We start from the raw sequence: 16,804 nt of genomic DNA on the forward strand, positions 1-16,804 counted from the left end.
AAACTAGAGAGCTGTTAGACTAACCTCAATACCTGGAAAATTTATGGAGAAGATCATACTGGGTGTTATTGAAAGGCATTTAAAGGACAATACAAATCATCAGGCACAATCAACATGGGTTCAAAAAGGATCCTGCCTAGCTGATTTAACATCCTTCTACAATAATATCACCTGCCTAGTGGATGAAGGGAAGGCAGCAGATGTAGTTTTTTTGGATTTTAGTAAAGTTTTTGATGCTGTCCCTCACAGCATCCTTCTGGACAAGCTGTCCAACTATGACATGAGTGGGTACGCAGTGCACTGGATGAAAAACTGGCTGAAGGGCAGGATTCAAAGGGTTGTAGCAATGGAATACATCTAGCTGGTAATCAATCACCAGCGGTGTTCCTTGGGACTCAATTCTAGGGCCCATTCTGGTCAATATTTTTATCAGTGATCTGCATGCAGGAATTGAATACACCCTTAGCAAGTTTGCTGATGATACCAAACTGGGAAGTGCTGTTGACGGTCTTAAGGGACAAGAGGCCTTGCAGAGGGATCTGGATAGATTGGAGCATTGGGCAATCATCAGTAACATGAAATTTAACAAGATAAAATGCTGGATTCTTCACCTGGGATGGAGCAATGCCAGACAGAAGTATAGATTGGGAGAGAAATGGCTGGGGAGCAGCCCTGCAGAAAGGGATCTGGGAGTGCTGGTTGATGGTAGGCTCAAAGCCCCATCCAACCTGACCTTGAACACTGGTCTTCACCATGGGCTGCAGACAATCTCTGATCTGTGTGATAATTCACTTGTGGGGAATTTTGGAAGGAATTTGAGATGGGATGTCTGAATTGTTTTTGATGATGCGGTTTGTTTTTCTTATCTTTTGTATAAGGCAGGAAGGGTGAATTCAGCTCACATTATTACAGCATGGTTCAGAAGGTCACAAGACCCTTAGTTTCAAGACATTTTAAGGAGTTATTGACCAATAAAACACTGGCAGCAAGGATATTTATGTTTTTGACCCAAACCTTAAATATTTTGTCTTCTGGACCCATGCTACAGTGTAAGCTTTCTTAGCCAATCATGTTACGGCACACAAACCTACAGTACTGCATTCTAAACTCCTTGTTTTCCTCTGTAACTACTTTTATTTTTTTTTTATATCTTAAACTCTAAAACTCTAAATTTTCTTTTACTTAGCTTAACGTATCTCTGATTTAAACTATAAATCCACATTCTCGCTTCTAGCACCTAAGTTTGGAAGCCTTTTCCAAGGTCTCAGAAAAAATCCTGTGTTTAATTCTAAGCTTTGGCTTACAGGCCCAAAGTTCTCAGAGTTCCTTGTGTTTCAGATTCCAACAGGTCTGCATCCAGAGGAGGGCAACAAAGCTGGTGAAAGGGCTGGAAGGCATGTCCAATGAGGAGGACTTGGGGTTTGTCTAGACTGGAGAGAAGGAGCCTGTAGGAGGGACCTAATTTCTATCTACAGCTTCCTGAGGACAGAAGTAGAGAGGAAGGTGCTGATCTATTGTCTCTGGTATCCAATGACAGGACATGTGGGAATGGTTCAAAGCTGTTTTAGGGGAGGTTCAGACTTGATATTATGAAGCATTTCTTTTCTGATAGGGTGATCAGACACTGGAACAGGCTTCCTAGAGAGGTGGTTGATGCCCCCAGCCTGTCAGTGTTTAAGAGGCATTTGGACAATGCCCTTAATAAGATGCTTTCCAGCAGAAACCAGCACATTCTCCAGCCCTTATTCCATATAATTTCCATCATGCTCAGGTCCCATAGTATCCAATACATCATCATTAACCTCCATCCCCTATTGGAATGAACCAGGCAAGACTCCATTTTCTTCATGCAGGAAAAGCCAATTCTTTATTCACACAACTCATTTTTATACAGTTTACAGAACTCATGTGCAACTTTAATTGGTTAATAGCTTTCTTGACAATTACTCAATTGGTTAGTAAAGGTATTTTATTTGTCCATCAAATCTCTATATTCTTAAATTGTTTACATATTTTCTTCACTGATTTTCATGGGATAGTTTTAATGTTTATGCAGGTGCTAGTTGTTTTTCATCCAGGAATAGGTTGTTATGTTTACAAAGTATTCATACCAGGATTATTTTCACATGGGAACTTGCAAAGTGCTAGCTGCACTTAGAAGAAATGACAGGCCAGCCATCTATCTAACAGAGCAGGCCTGATTTTATGAGTCCTTTCTTTTATAATTCTTCTACCTGACTGCAACAACCTCCTTTCCCATCCTTTGAGATATACACTGATATCATTCCCTTAGTCTATGGGCAGCCCTCTAAAGTGTTCATAAAATGCCCCATAAGATATCCATTGAATTAATTTAGTCCATGACTTCAGGCTCCATCTATTATGGGGATCACTTAGGAAAGGAGAGATAGTGTGCTGTGTTGGATTGCTGCACACTGAAGCCATTTCACGTTGTGTCATCCCCGCACTTGACTTGTTCCTCATGAGATTCAGTCTTCATTGGTTAAGTCCTGTTATACCACCTTTGACATGTGGCAGCCACAGCAGTGGCAACATACAGCATCATATAACACTGGCATCATACAGCAATGGCATCATACAATTCAAATCATGAGTTATTTTCACCCAAGATTACAGCTCCTTGAGGTACATGTTGGAATTCCCCATCCTTCTGCATTGCCACCAAGTGCAGCCAGGTCCTCGAGCAAAAGTAATCCCATCAATGAGTTTACCTTTTCCCAAGGAAGGAGTAACATAGCCTGTGAGTGCTTTGGGGTCTTTGGTGGTCTTGATCCCCTTCTATTGGTCTTGCTTGCTCCTTGACTCCACTTGTGTGCTTGTGCTGCATACTGTGTGGCCACCATGGACCTGAACAGGAAAATTTGCTCCAGAAAGGTGCTGCCCTACCTTTGTACAACCCCCCCTTCCCCCACCTTTCCAGGCACATCCTATTTTAACTTTCCCACTTGAATGGTCATTGGTGTTTGAGGCATAGCAATGCATTAACTCCTTACTGCCCAGGCTTCTATACACACATTTGACATTCATGTGCAATGGCATCATTAGCCAAATCCACCCCTCAGTCATGAGCCTATCTGTATGTCACATCCCCTCCTAAATATCCTGATGTGTCATCGAGCTTTGAATCACTCACCTTTATTATCAGTCCAGATCTACCTGAGCCACTTCAATTCTAGCAGCCTGATCCACCTGCTCATTGTTTTGATGTTCCTCAGTGACCTGACTCTTGGGTATGTGAGCATCTATGTGATGTACAGCCATGATATTTTAGTGAAAAATCCTCTGCTAGGATTTTTCCTGTCCTGAGGAGCTGAGAGCCTCAGGAAAGAAATGTAAACAATAACTATCTGCTGCTGTGGAAGGCCACAGGTGCATCTTTCATTGGTCCATGTGGATTGTTTTCAATTAGTGACCAATCACAGCCACCTGTGCCGAGGCTGTGAGCAGTGACAGGATTTTGTTATAGATTCTGTTCCTATTCTATTCTTGTCTTTGTAGCCTTCTGATCTTTCTCTCTCTGTTCTTTTAGTATAGTTTTAATGTAGCATTTTAATATAATATATAACATAATAAATCAGCCTTCTGAGGAAAATGGAGTCAAGCCTCGTGTCCTCACACAAGGGGATGCCTAAACAAGAGTGATGTACTTTTACAACCAGTTTCTCTACTCAAGCAGTGCTACCTTGCTACAGTATGGTAGCCCAGATGGGTTTTCATCTGCACTGGCAGTTATTCTGCTTCCATTGCTGCAACCACCGCCACAGGACATTTGACACCATCCATGACTCAATATAGACAGAATACTGGCCATTTTTCTCGTTCAGCAGTATCTAAAGCCAGCCATAAGTAAACAGGGTATATTGCTTCTCATTTTCTTGTAATTTCTTATACAGTGGGGCCTCTTCAACATGAGTCCCCTCTGACAACAGTGGAGTTTCTGTCTTTTGGCCAGTCTACGATAATTCCCAAGACCCCTGGGTGGTCAGGGTTTCCCATTTGAGCCTGTTGCGTGATCAGTGCAACCCACTTATTCCATGTAGCATCAGTTGCATGACCGTCCCTTTGAACATCCATCTGAGCAAAGGAAATTGTGGTGCCAAGAAGAGCTGTGCTTCAGTACCAACTACTTCTAAAGCAGCTCAAACCTCTTCATATGCTGCTAATATTTTTTTTTTTTTTCAGTTGGAGTGTAGTGGGCCTCAGATGATCCTCTATATCCCCAGCTCTAAAACCCTAGACGTTGACCTCAAATCTCTCCAGGTGCTTTCTGCTACAGGCTCCAGGTGGGACCAAGGTCTCTGGCTACAGTGTAAAGCATGTTTTTCATATATTATACTGTCTGGACTGGCCCAAGGGCCAGCGTATGAACTCTCCCCCATTTAATTTGTTCAAAGGTCTGTCACTGCTCAGGGCCCTATTCAAAACAATTATTCTTCTGTGTCACCCAAGAGAGAGGGCTTAAGATCAAACTAAAACCTGGAATATGTTTTCTCCAAAAACCCACAACACCTAAGAAAGCTGATGTTTCTTTTTTGTTAGTTGGTGGAGACAAAGTAGTTATTTTATTGATTATATCCATAGGAACATGACAACAACCATCCTGACATTTTATTCTTAAAAACTGGATGCTCTGTGCAGGTCCTTTGACCTTACTTTGTTTTATGGCCAAACCAGCTTTCCAGAGAATCTGAATTACTCTTTTCCCTTTCTCAAACACTTCTGCCTCTCTGTTGCCACACACAATGAGGTCATCGATGCATTGCAGATGTTCAGGGGCTTCACCCTGTTCCAGTGCAGTCTGGATCAGTCCATGGCACATGGTAGCACTGTTTTCACCACTGGGGCAGTTGATTCCAGGTGTATTGGATATTCCTCTGCATGAAAGAAAACTGGCCTGCACTCTGCTGCCAGATCTAGATCAAGAAAAATGCATTAGTGATATCAATTGTGGCATATCACTTGGCTCTCTTCAACTCCAATTCACACTGGAGCTCTAACACATACAGTATAGCAGCACTCAGTGGTGGCATGACTTTGCTCAGGCCACAGGAGTCCACTGTTAGCCTCCACTCTCCATTACATTTTTTCACTGGCCATATTGGACTATTAAAGGTTGAGTGAGTCTTGCTGATTATTCCTTGGATCTTCAGTCTTTAAAACAGCATATAGATGGGAACCAGAGTCTCAGTTAGTGCAATATTGTTGCTGGTGCACTGCCATGGTAGCAATTGGTATCTTTCTACAACCTTTTAGCAGCTCCACAACAGAAGGATCATCTGCAAGACCAACCAAGCTAGACATCCCTTTAATCTTCTCTGTACTCGAGGCAGCTTTATCAAAAGCCCACTTGGTACCCCTTTGGTTCTTTGAAGTATCCTCTCCTGAGGTAGTCTATGCTAAGGATACATGGGGCCACTGGGCAAGTGACAATAGTATGCTACAAATTCCCTGTGTCTTGGTTTGAAAGACAGGTGTCTGCAAAGGAAGGCAGGAACCTCCTTTTGAATGGAGAATATTACCCCCCCTCCCTCCAAATTAGTATAACTTTGAAATTAAGGGGGTGTGAAAAACATGTTCACTCTCCTGTGAAAATTTAAAAAGTTTAATAAAGGACAATAGGAGACAAAGACCATAGAGCAAAGGTTATTACAGCTGGGTGCATCTTGGCACTCAGCCAAGACCACACCAGTCACCTCCGGGGATACACCTTAAACACCTTTTCCATTACATCAGCCTGTTGCATATTCATAGACCCATATGCATATCCATGAACTAGTTTACATATAAAATCCATTTTAATATTTGTGAAAAGCCAATATTATGTCTCTATTACAGGGGGCTTTCAGGCAGAGATATGGGTAAAGGAATAACATTTCTTTACCAGTGTGTTTATGTATAACAAGCCAAACAAACAACAGCAATGGTAACAACAACAAACAAGAACAGAAAACCCAATAAACAGTCTCTTCCCATTCTTTAAGCAATTTCCCCTTTGGTGTAGTTACGGTCACAGCTGACAGGGTAGGTGTGATGGCTCCCCGACGGCTGCAGGAGGCGCTGTGGCACGAGTTTCGACCTTCTCTCTCCACGTGGACAATGGCGGACGGGCTCGGCAGAAGGTATGGGAAGGGGGCTTCCTTTACGAACCCCCAGGGGCAGCCGATCCAGGTGCCCCCTCTGGATAGCAAAAGGAGCTGTAGGAGGGACCTCGGAGTAGCAAGCTGGGAAGGAAGGGATGAGCAAAGTCCCGGAGTGGTAGATGAGATGTATCAGAAACTAGGCAGCTGTAGCTGAACCGCGGGGGTGCGAATTACAGTGTAACAAAGAAAACTCGGAGCAGTGGCAAAAAACGGCGGGGGTGGGGCAGAGACAGCCAGGCTCCCCAGCATGGCAAAGGAAAGTCTCCCTGGGAGGGGAAAAGGGTCGGGATCCCGGGGTTTTCCCCTGAGGCATCTGAGCAGATGGTGAAAGTTCTTTTTTAGTGAGGTATGGTATTAATAAGGTCCCAGTGCAACGGCTGCTCTTAGGAGTGGACCTCCACTCACGGTAGAAAGCAGCAGAAGACAAAACCCCGCAGTGGTGATGAATTCTTCCCACAGCGACTGCAGCCTCCTTCCTCTCTGAATGCCGAGAGTGCAAGTGAGCCTAGAAGCTGTGCCTAGCCCTTTTTCCCCCAGCCAAAATCTCGTGGTATCTGTGCCCCTCAAAGAGAAAAACCTCAGATAAGAGAGCAGCCAGCCGCACCCTTCCCGAGGCAACTTCCTTTGTCTCTCTTTAAGTATTGATAGTTATTGTTTCCTAGCAACCTATGGACCAAAATTCCATGAGAGAAAGGAACAAAAGGACATATCCTAAACCCAAACACCCTGTTAGAATCACCTCAGCCTCCTACACAAACTGTTGAGATCTTCCTATCACTACAGAAATACAGATTGGTTCTGCCCCTTTGTAATCTGATGGCACTAGGGTATACTGTACACCAATGCCGAACAGAGCCTGATACTCCTGTGGGTCTGATGTGTCAGACCATCAAACCCACACAGTCCAGTAGACCCACTCTTCCCTTTCCTCCACCTGGCTAGGGGCAGGGCCCTTTTATTCCTGGACAGAGTATTCATTACTTGATTTTTGTAACTGCAAACCAGAAATCCCTTTATTAGGTTTTAAAGTAAAATCTTCGCTTCTACTCTGCTTCATAAAAATTGGAGCAGTAAATTTCCTGGGTGGATGCCTTTTGGCTGTTGTTTTTGTTACTGCAATTCCCATACCCAATCTTCTAGTGTCCAGGTAGATTCACCATCCCACTTCCTCATGTCCTTCTCTGGTTGCACAGATAGAACCACAGGGTGGCACATGGTGTGTGCCACTGATACTATTTCCCTTGAGCAGAAAAAGGCTGACAGTTCAGTATGGATGAGTGTTATAGATACATATTATAATATTGGCTTTTCACAAATATTAAAATGGATTTTATATGTGTGATGTTAAAGTAACTTTGTTATAAATATATAGTTTTTATTTCTGTTGTTAATTAAGCTTAGACATAGTAGTGAAATAGCTATTGAAATAAATGGGCAGGAGATCTTTCTCCTTTTTAATGCCTTTATTAAAAAGAATCAGCTCAGGTGGGGAGAAATCGACAGGCAGCGCCCATGCCACCAGTGCTCCCAGGAGTGGCACAGAGCAGGAGGGTGATGCAGCTTTGTCCGCTGGTCTGCAGGCAGAGCTGGGGATTCCAATCCTCATGAGAGAGATTAGGAGATTCCGCTTTTTCGGTCCAACACCCTGGGTCGTCTCTCTAGTTAACATCTTTTCAGGTTAGGGTGAGAAGCAAAAAGGATCTAAGCAGGTACTGGACTACACTCCCATCCTTAGACATCACCTAGGTCACTTAGTTCTATGTTGGCTCGTAATTTTTAGGGTTTTTCCTGGAAAACTGCAAAATTTGGTTGCAATGCATTTCTCATCTGCATACTAGCTCTGATGCCACTCCCATTCTCCTGGTACCTGCAGGGTTTGGTGTCATTCCCTGGCAAGCATCAGGGGGACAATGGTTAATCACCAACCATTAACAGGTAATTGAAGAAGAACTCTTAACAATGAAGCTAACTTAACAGCACTGGTCCAATTTGTTTTAACTCTGCAACCTTAAAAAAATAGATAACTTTTTATTCATAACAGCTATGCTTGTGTTAAAATGCCTGCTTGGATGGGATAACATCCAATGAACATAGGATGAGGACACCTGCTACAGATATGCCAACTATCAGCACTCACCATCTGAACAAAGCATGGACTAAGGCCCAAACTGGAAGTGATAAAGAGAAGGAGCCAAAACCACAGCCAAAAACCACGCATGCTCTAAAAAGGCAGACCCAAGGAGGGGCCATGTAAAACAGTTCCTGGAAAATGTAAACTAGTTTATAGATACGCATAAGGGTCTATGAATATGCAACAGGCTGATGTAAGGGAAAAGGTATTTAAGGGGTATCCCCGGTGTGCTCTTGGCTGAGTGCCAAGATGCACCCTGGAATAACCTTTGCTCTATGGTCCTTGTCTCCTCTTGTCCTTTATTAAACATTTTTAATTTTCACAGGAGAGTGAACGTGTGTTTTTCACAATGAGGAAAAATGCATAGTCTCTTTGAATTGCTGGAACTGTTGGAACAGTCTCACCACAGCCGAGATGCAGGCCCGTAGGAAGGAAGAGAGATTCTCTTCAAATTGCTGGAGTTGGCTGGCCAGTCCAGACAGTTCGTAACTTCATATCTGTCTAGCTCATTATTGCTAGGGTGCTGGTGTATGGTGGTGCACTTTGTACAAACTTTCACCATATGGACTGCCTGTACTGGATTTAATCTGGGTCATTGTATGTCTGGTTATTGACCTGGTTGCTATTGCCAAGAAAATTAATTCACAAACATCAGAAGTTTATGTCCAAAAAGGAAACAGAGGAGTCCTTTTACTTTATTCGAATAAAGGGAGAGGCCATGGAGCATTCCCCTGGGGTCTCTCAAATTTTTGGAAGATGCAACCTGCTTTTTATCCTAATTTCCTGGCCACATTTCCCTTCTCTCTTTCCCCATTGGCTGAGGTACTTGAGAGGTACAGACTTCCTGATACGCCTGATACTGAAGATTTCCCTCTAATGTATAACCCTCCCTTTTAATTTTTAATTCTTATGGAATTTAGGGTTTTTCCTCATTGTTTCTTTCATCTTTCAGTGTCCAATTTGATTTCTCAGCAAACCTAAAGTTTATTTGTAAAAGCAAATATCTTTTTCCATTCATCAATCAGTGGAATCCTTCCCATTGTTTCTTTTATCTCTCAGTGCTAGTTTTATCTACCAGCAGACCCAGAGCTTGTTTGTAAAGACAAATCCATCATTCCTCTCACTATAGATCACCTCCACCATGCCTTGATTTCCTTGGTGGTGGTCTGCTTGCCTCTGGAATTTACAAGTTCTTCCTTGAAGGGATACATGTCCTACACACTCAACAGGAGGCGCCTCCAGAGGCTGAGGACTCCTGCCTTTTTTTCCAATTCCTTTGCCAATGGCCTTATCCTTAGCAAGGAATCCCAACTGCTGGGCTTCCTTACCTTCTGATTCCTGACTGTTGGCCTCAATATCTCAGCATCAGAGCAACCAGCTGATAATTTGCTTGCCTGATTGATGGCTAAAATCTTTTTACAGATCTCACAGTTCACTCAAGAATAGGGATCAGGTGGTTACTGACGCATTTATGATTTCAGTCTCTTCCTCCTCTTTTTCTTGTGACTGCTCTGTTGCAGAACAGGCTGCCTCGTCTGATTCTTTCTCCCCCTTCCTCTTAGTAAAAGCTTCTTCTTCCCTTACTAAATGAGTTGACCTCCATTTCTATTATTTCTTCTTGACTATCTGAGCAACAGATATAGTTGATGGCTGAGTATCTGGTTTAGCCACAAAGTCTATTTGTATGTCTTCATCCAGAGACCCTCTCTTGTCCTTGAGGATTCTGAATAGTGCTGAATAGTGCTCAGTAAACATAGGCTAGGCCCCAGCACAGTGCAAGAAGTTGTGTCTCTGGCATAGCCAGGGCCAGGGCATCCTCTTTTCAAACATTCTGTCACTTTATCCAGATCTCATACTTGTTCAGGAGTGAAGTTCCAGACCATCAGTGACAACTGTTCTAGGTACCTGCCCATATTCTCCCACACTCCTTGCCACCCATAACTGTACTGCCTTGGGGCATATCCCTGAGTGATAGTCCTAAATAGTTGGTTAGCTTTAGAAAAATAAAAAAAATCTTGAGAAGTATTGATAGGAGTATTTTGGTTATGGATGTTCAAGATAGCAAAGAGTTATTGTAAAAAGGGAGAAAACATCTACCCCATAGAAGAGGAAGGTGCCATTATGTGTTTCCTACACCAAATGCCTCTCAGAGGAGAAAAGGGAAAAAGTGTAATTTTTGTTAATTGTCTCCATGAGATGGTTCCTGAAGTACAGGTAAGGCATCAGTTCAAGGCCCAAATACCAGATTAGGCTCAAGGCCAGTGCTTTTATCTTAATGCTTCCAGGCAAAACACCACTAAGCACTGCAAACTGTAAAAGCTAAAACCAGCCTTTAACAAGCTCTCAAATTTAATGTACAGTAAAAAAGGGAGCATTGCATGGATTAGATAAACCACTGTTGAGAACAGATAAGCCAGCATCATGACCAGCACCCGTTAAACAGATATAATAATTATAAGTTCCCTTCAATGCACTTAGATCAAATCTGTCGTTATCGCAAACCCTTGAAGCCCCATGTTGGGCACCAAAATGAACTGTCAGTGGGATGGGGAAGAGAATCAGAAGGGTAGAAGTGTAGAAACATGTGGGTTCATATGACAGTTTCATAAGAAAAAAAACCCAAACAAACAAAGAAAAGGAAAAACAAGTGACAAAAAAACCCAACAATTGCTCACCACCAGGCAACTGATGTCTAGCTGGTCTCAGAAATGGCCACTCCAGCAAACCTCTCCCCTAGGTTTTATTGCTGAGTATGATGTCATGTCATATGGAATGTCCCTTTGGTCAGTTGGGGTCATCTGTCCCATCTGTGTTCCCTCACAGTTTCTTGTGCACCTCTAGCCTACTCACTGGTGGGGCAGTGTGAAAAGCAGAAAAGGCTTTGACTCTGTGTAAGCACTGCTCAGCAATACGTAAATCATCACTGCATTATCAACATTGTTTTCATCACAAATCCAAAATTTAGAACCATAAAAGCTACTATGAAGAAAATTAACTATCCCAGCCAAAACCAGTACAATCTTGTACTAAGGAAGCCCAGAACTTGACGGAGTACTCCAGGTATGGCCTCAGTGGGCTGAATAAAGGGGAGGGTTCACATCCCTTGACCTGCTGACAATAATTCTCTTCATGCAGCCCAGAAGACAATTAGCCTTCTTTGCTGCAAGGGCACATTGTTGGCTCATGTCCAACTTGATGTCTACTAGGACCCCCAGGGTCTTCTCTGCAGAACTGCATTCCAGCTGCTCAGTCCTCAGCCTGTACTGGTGCCTGGGGTTGTTCCTTCACAGGTGCTGGGTGTGACACTTCTTGCTGAACTGCATGAGGTTCCTGTCAGTCTGGTTTTCCAGCCTGTTGAGGTCCCTCTGGATGGCAGCACAATGGTGTGTCATCCACTTCTTCCACTTTTGGGTTATCTGTAAACTGAGGGTACACTTTGCCCAGTCATCCAGGTCATTAATGAAGATGTTGAACAAGATCAGGCCCAGTATTGACCCCTGGGGTACACCACTAGTTATTGGTCTCCAACTAATCTTTGTGCAACTGATCACCACCCTCTAGGCAGGGCTGTTCAGCCAGATTTCATTTCACTACAGTGTCTGCTCATTCAGCCCATACTTCAACAGCTTCCCTATGAGAATCATGTGGGAGATGGTGTCACAAGCCCTACTGAAGTCTATGTAGACAATACCCACTGCTGTCCCTTTGCCAAGCTAGTAGTTTCATTGTAGAAATGTATTCAGTTGGTCAAGCATGATTTCCCCTTAGCGAATCCATGCTCACTACTCCTGATGATTTTCTTGGTCTTCAGGTGCCTCGAAGTCATTTCCAAGATGAGCTGCTCCATCATCTTCTGTTAGGAATGGAGAGGGGAGAGCTTAGACAAATCCCTGCCTTTCCAGGTTTCTGTCAGGGGATAGCAGCTTTACTGAGGTGGCCAGCACCCCAAGACCCACTCTTGCTCACAAGTTCTTAATAATGACTGATCAGGCCTACTACAACATGAATTATTTATTGAGGAGACCAAAGAAAACAGATGTAAGACTTAAACAGATTTACTTACTACACAGGAATAAAACAAAAAGAGCTACTAGTAGATAAACATACAGTGCACAATAATAATAAAGGTACCTTATGTTACAGCTAGCAAAGAAATAATATAGATTAGGAGTCAATGTCACTTACCAATGAATGATAGCAGTGTGCAGAGAATCTCCTAACTTCTCTCAATCCCCTGGGGAAGTAACTCGATGTGTGTTGCAACTTGAATTGCTGTTGTAAAGTCCAGGGTAAGGAAGCAAAAAGGGCCTTTGCATAATATCCACAGATGTTTAATTCAGCCGCGTGGTGAGATGTTCAGAGTCCCCAAGTACACACAAGTGGAGGCTCCAGGTTTCTCTCCCCCGAGGGACCCCGGGGGTGAACCTGGTCTCGGGCAGTACAAAGATAAGGGCCAATCAGGGAATAAGGAGGGAGTGGCTAAGGGACATAGGAACAGAATAATGAGCCAATGGGGTCTTAACAGCTTTTTGAGGGAAGCTTCTTGTATCTCCCTAAACCAGGGAATGCCCCCCAGGGTCTCCACAGATGTGAACGTCTTCGTCATCAAGGAGAATTCTCTACACACTCATAGTGGTCCTTTATAGTTGTAAAAATGCTTGTGTTCTGCAGTCACTAATTTTAGGTTTTCCTTTCTCACCATTCAAGTCAGGATGTGTATTGCTGACAAAGGAGGTTCTCAGCTGAGATAATTCGTCACATGACAAACCATTCCAGTCTGATTTTAGCCATATGTGATGGGAAGATAAGGTTTTGCTGTATCGAGGTAAAAAGTCCTGTCACATCTTCCCAGGTATCAAGGTGAGGCTGACCAGCCTGTAGTTCCCTGGGTCCTCCGTCTTGCCTTTTTTGAAGATAGGACTGATATTTACTTTCCTCCAGTCCTCAGGCACCTCTCCCAATTGCCATGATTAATCAAAGATTATTGAGACTGGCCTCGCAATGACATCAGCCAGCTCACAGCACTCATGGGTGTATTTCAACAGGACCCATGGACTTATGTGTGTCCAGTTTGCTTAAGTATTCCCTAATCTGATTGTCTTCCACTACAGGTAAGTCTTCCTTGCTCCATCTTTTTTTCCCTGTCTGTGGGACCTACGATCCCTGAAGGGTGGTCTTGCTAGTAAAGACTGGGGTGTAGAAGATAGTACCTCAGATTTTTCCATGTTCTGGGTCACCAGGGCCCCATCCACATTCAGCCCTAGCCCACATTCTCTGTAGTCTTCCTTCTGTCACCTATGTACTTATATAAGCCCTTCTTGTTGTCTTTAACATCCCTGGCCAGATTAAATTCCTTTTGGGCTTTAGCTTTCCTAACATGTCTCTGCATGCTTGAATGGTGTGTCTTTATTCCTCCCAGGTTGTCTGTCCCTGCTTCCACCCTCTGTAGGCTTCCTTTTTGTGTTTGAGTATGTCCAGGAGCTCCTTGTTCACCCACACAGACCTCCTGGCATTTTCACCTGACTTCCTGTTTGTTGGGATGGACTAGTCTAGATCTTGGAGGTGGTGATTCTTGAATATCATCAACCAACTTTCTTGGCCCCCTCTCCCCTCCAGGGCCTTATCCCATGGGACTCTTCCAAGCAGATCTCTGAAGAGACCAGTCTTCTCTCCTGAAGTCCAGGGTTGTGATCGTGGTTTTTTGCCCCACTCAATCCCCTTGAATATCCTGAACTCCACTATTTCATGGTCACTGCAGCCAAAGTTGCTTTTTACCTTCATATCCCCAATGAGACCCTCTTTTTCTGTGAATATGAGGTCCATCAAGGCACCTCTCCTCATTGACTCCTCTATCACTTGGGTTGAGAAGCTGTTATTGATGTTCTTCAGGAACGTCCTGGATTGCTTGTGCCCTGATGTGCTGTCTCTCCAGCAGATATTAAGGTGGCTCAAGTTGCCCATGCAGACCAGAACCTGCAAAATTGAGGCTACTTCTAGATGTCTGTAGAATGCCTCATCTGCTTGTTCTTCCTGGTCAGGCAGCTTGTATCAGACACCCACTATAATGTCATCTTTACCTGTCTTCTCTTTAATCCTTACCCATAAGTTTGCAGTTGGCTCATCATCCATCCCCAGGCAGAACTCCATGAATTCCAGATGCTCTCTTACATAAAAGGCAACTTTCCTTGTTTGTTGTGGTGAATGCTCCATGTGTGAGGACACCAGGCTTGACTCCATTTTCCTCAGAAGGATGATTTATTATGTTATATATTATATTAAAATACTACATTAAAACTATACTAAAGAACAGAGAGAGAAGAAGGATCAGAAGGCTACAAAGAACAAGAATAGAATAGAATGCATAACAAAATCCTGTGACTGCTCACAGCCTCGGCACAGGTGGCTGTGATTGGTCACTAATTGAAAACAATCCACATGGACCAATGGAAGATGCACCTGTTGCATTCCACAGCAGCAGATAGTTATTGTTTACATTTCTTTCCTGAGGCTCTCAGCTCCTCAGGACAGGAAAAATCCTAGGAAAGGATTTTTCATAAAATATCATGGCTACACTTGTTTTCCCAGCCTGTCTTTCGTAAAGAGTGTTTCCCTCCATTGCAACATTCCAAACACAGGAGCTGTACCACCACATCTCCACAATCCCAACAAGATCACAGCCTTACAACTGCACACAGATCTCTATCTCATCATGTTTATTCCTTATACTGCATGCATTAGTGTACAGGAACTTCCACTTGATGAAACTGAAAAACCACAAGTCTATGATGAGATGCATCCCAGGGTCCTGAGGGAACTGGCTGATGTAGTAACCAAGCCAATCTCCACCATATTTGAAAAGTCATGGCAGTCAGGTGAAGTCCCTGGTGACTGGAAAAAGGGAAACATTCCTCCTGTTTTTAAAAAGGGGAGAAAAGAAGATCCAGGGAACTGCAGATGGTTGAGCCTCACATCTGTGCCTGGGAGGATCACGGAGCAGATCCTCATGGAAGCAATGTTAAGGCACATATAAGACGAGGAGGTGATCTGAGACAGCCAGCACAGCTTCACCAAGGGCAAATTGTGCCTGACCAATCAGATGGCCTTCTATGATGGAGTGACTGCAAAGGTTGACAAGGGAAGACTGATCAATGTCATCTACCTAGATTTCTGTAAAGCCTTTGACACGGTCCCCCATAACATTCTTATCTCCAAATTGGAGAGACGTGAGTTTGAAGAGTGAACTCTTCGGTAAAAAAGTAATTGGCTGGATGGACACAGCCAGAGAGTTTTGGTCAATGGTTCTATGTCCAGGTGGAGGCTGGTGATGAGTGGTGTCCCTCAGGGCTCTGTCTTGGGACTGGTGGTCTTCAATATCTTCATCAATGACATAGACAGTGGGATTGAGTGCACCCTCATCAAGTTTGCAGGTGGCATGAAGCTGACAAGTACAAGCGACACAACAAGGAAGGGATGCCATCCATACAGACCTGGATAAACTTGAGAAGTGGGCCCATGAGAACCTCTTGAGGTTCAACAAGTCCAAGTGCAAGGTGCTGCACCTGGGTTGGAACAACCCCAGACATGAGTACAAACTGGGAAATAAACTCATTGAGAGCATCCTTGCAGAGAAGGACTTAGGGGTGCTGGTGGATGAAAAGCTGGGCATGAGCCAGTAATGTGCGTTTGCAGCTCAGGCGGCCAACTGCACCCTGAGCTACGTCAAAAGAGGTGTAGCCAGCAGGTCGAGGGAGGTAATTCTTCTCTACTCTGCCCTTGTGACACTCTACCTGAAGTACTGTATTCAGCTCTGGGGCCCTCAGCACAAGACAGAACAAGTCCAGAGGAGGGCTGCAAAGATGATCAGAGAGCTGGGGCACCTCTCCTATGAAGACAGGATGAGAGAGTTGGGGCTGTTTAGCCTGGAGAAGAGAAGGCTTCAGGAAGACCTCATTGCAGTCTTCTGGTACTTAAAGGGGGCTTATAAAAAAGAGGGAGAGTGACTTTTTATATGGGCAGATAGTGATAGGACAAGAGGGAACAATTTTAAAATAAATGAGGAGAGAATAAGATTAGAAGTTAAGAAGAAATTCTTTACTGTGAGAGTGGTAAAGCACTGGAACAGGTTGTCCAGAGAGGTTGTAGATGCCCCATGCCTGGAAGTGTTCAAGGCCAGGCTGAATGGGTCTCTGAGCAACCTAATCTAGTGGGTGACTTCCCTATCCATGGCAGGGGACGTGGAACTCAATGATCATTAAAGTCCCTTCCAACTCAAGCCTTTCTATGATTCTATGAAAGGGATAATAGTCAAAGGGTCTGACAAGCTTTAGCAGTTTCTCCATTGCATCTCAGATTCACACCTCCAGCAAGCAGCAAACCTCTCTATATGACCATCAGGTCAGCAGATTGTTGTCTCCATCCCTTGCAGCAGGGAGTCACTCACTACCACCACTCAGCACTACCTCCTGGTAGATCTTGCATGGTTTAGTGTCAGTTGGCTAGGTAATTTGCTTGA

The 16,804-nt window shown here is 43.9% G+C and overlaps 1 protein-coding gene across 12 annotated transcripts in view; it reads left to right on the top strand.

Moving 5' to 3' along the window:
- LOC135288966 (mitochondrial nicotinamide adenine dinucleotide transporter SLC25A51-like) overlaps window positions 1-16,804 on the top strand; it is a 77,635-nt gene that overhangs the window by 32,354 nt on the left and 28,477 nt on the right. Inside the window, exon 2 of one of the 12 annotated variants that reach the window (XM_064402311.1) lies at window positions 4,204-4,304. The exons of 7 other annotated variants lie outside the window; for them this stretch is intronic. In XM_064402311.1, the coding sequence (XP_064258381.1) occupies window positions 4,225-4,304 (80 nt within the window). In that variant the 5' untranslated portion in view covers window positions 4,204-4,224. Of the gene's footprint in view, window positions 1-1,385; window positions 1,504-4,203; window positions 4,316-5,840; window positions 6,141-13,285; window positions 13,404-16,804 lie in introns of those variants that run through there. 4 more of the 12 variants (XM_064402317.1, XM_064402318.1, XM_064402309.1 and 1 more) reach the window with 4 other exon arrangements.

The sequence above is a fragment of the Passer domesticus genome, chromosome W (genome assembly GCF_036417665.1).
Source record: "Passer domesticus isolate bPasDom1 chromosome W, bPasDom1.hap1, whole genome shotgun sequence".
In the NCBI taxonomy this organism is placed as follows: domain Eukaryota; kingdom Metazoa; phylum Chordata; class Aves; order Passeriformes; family Passeridae; genus Passer; species Passer domesticus.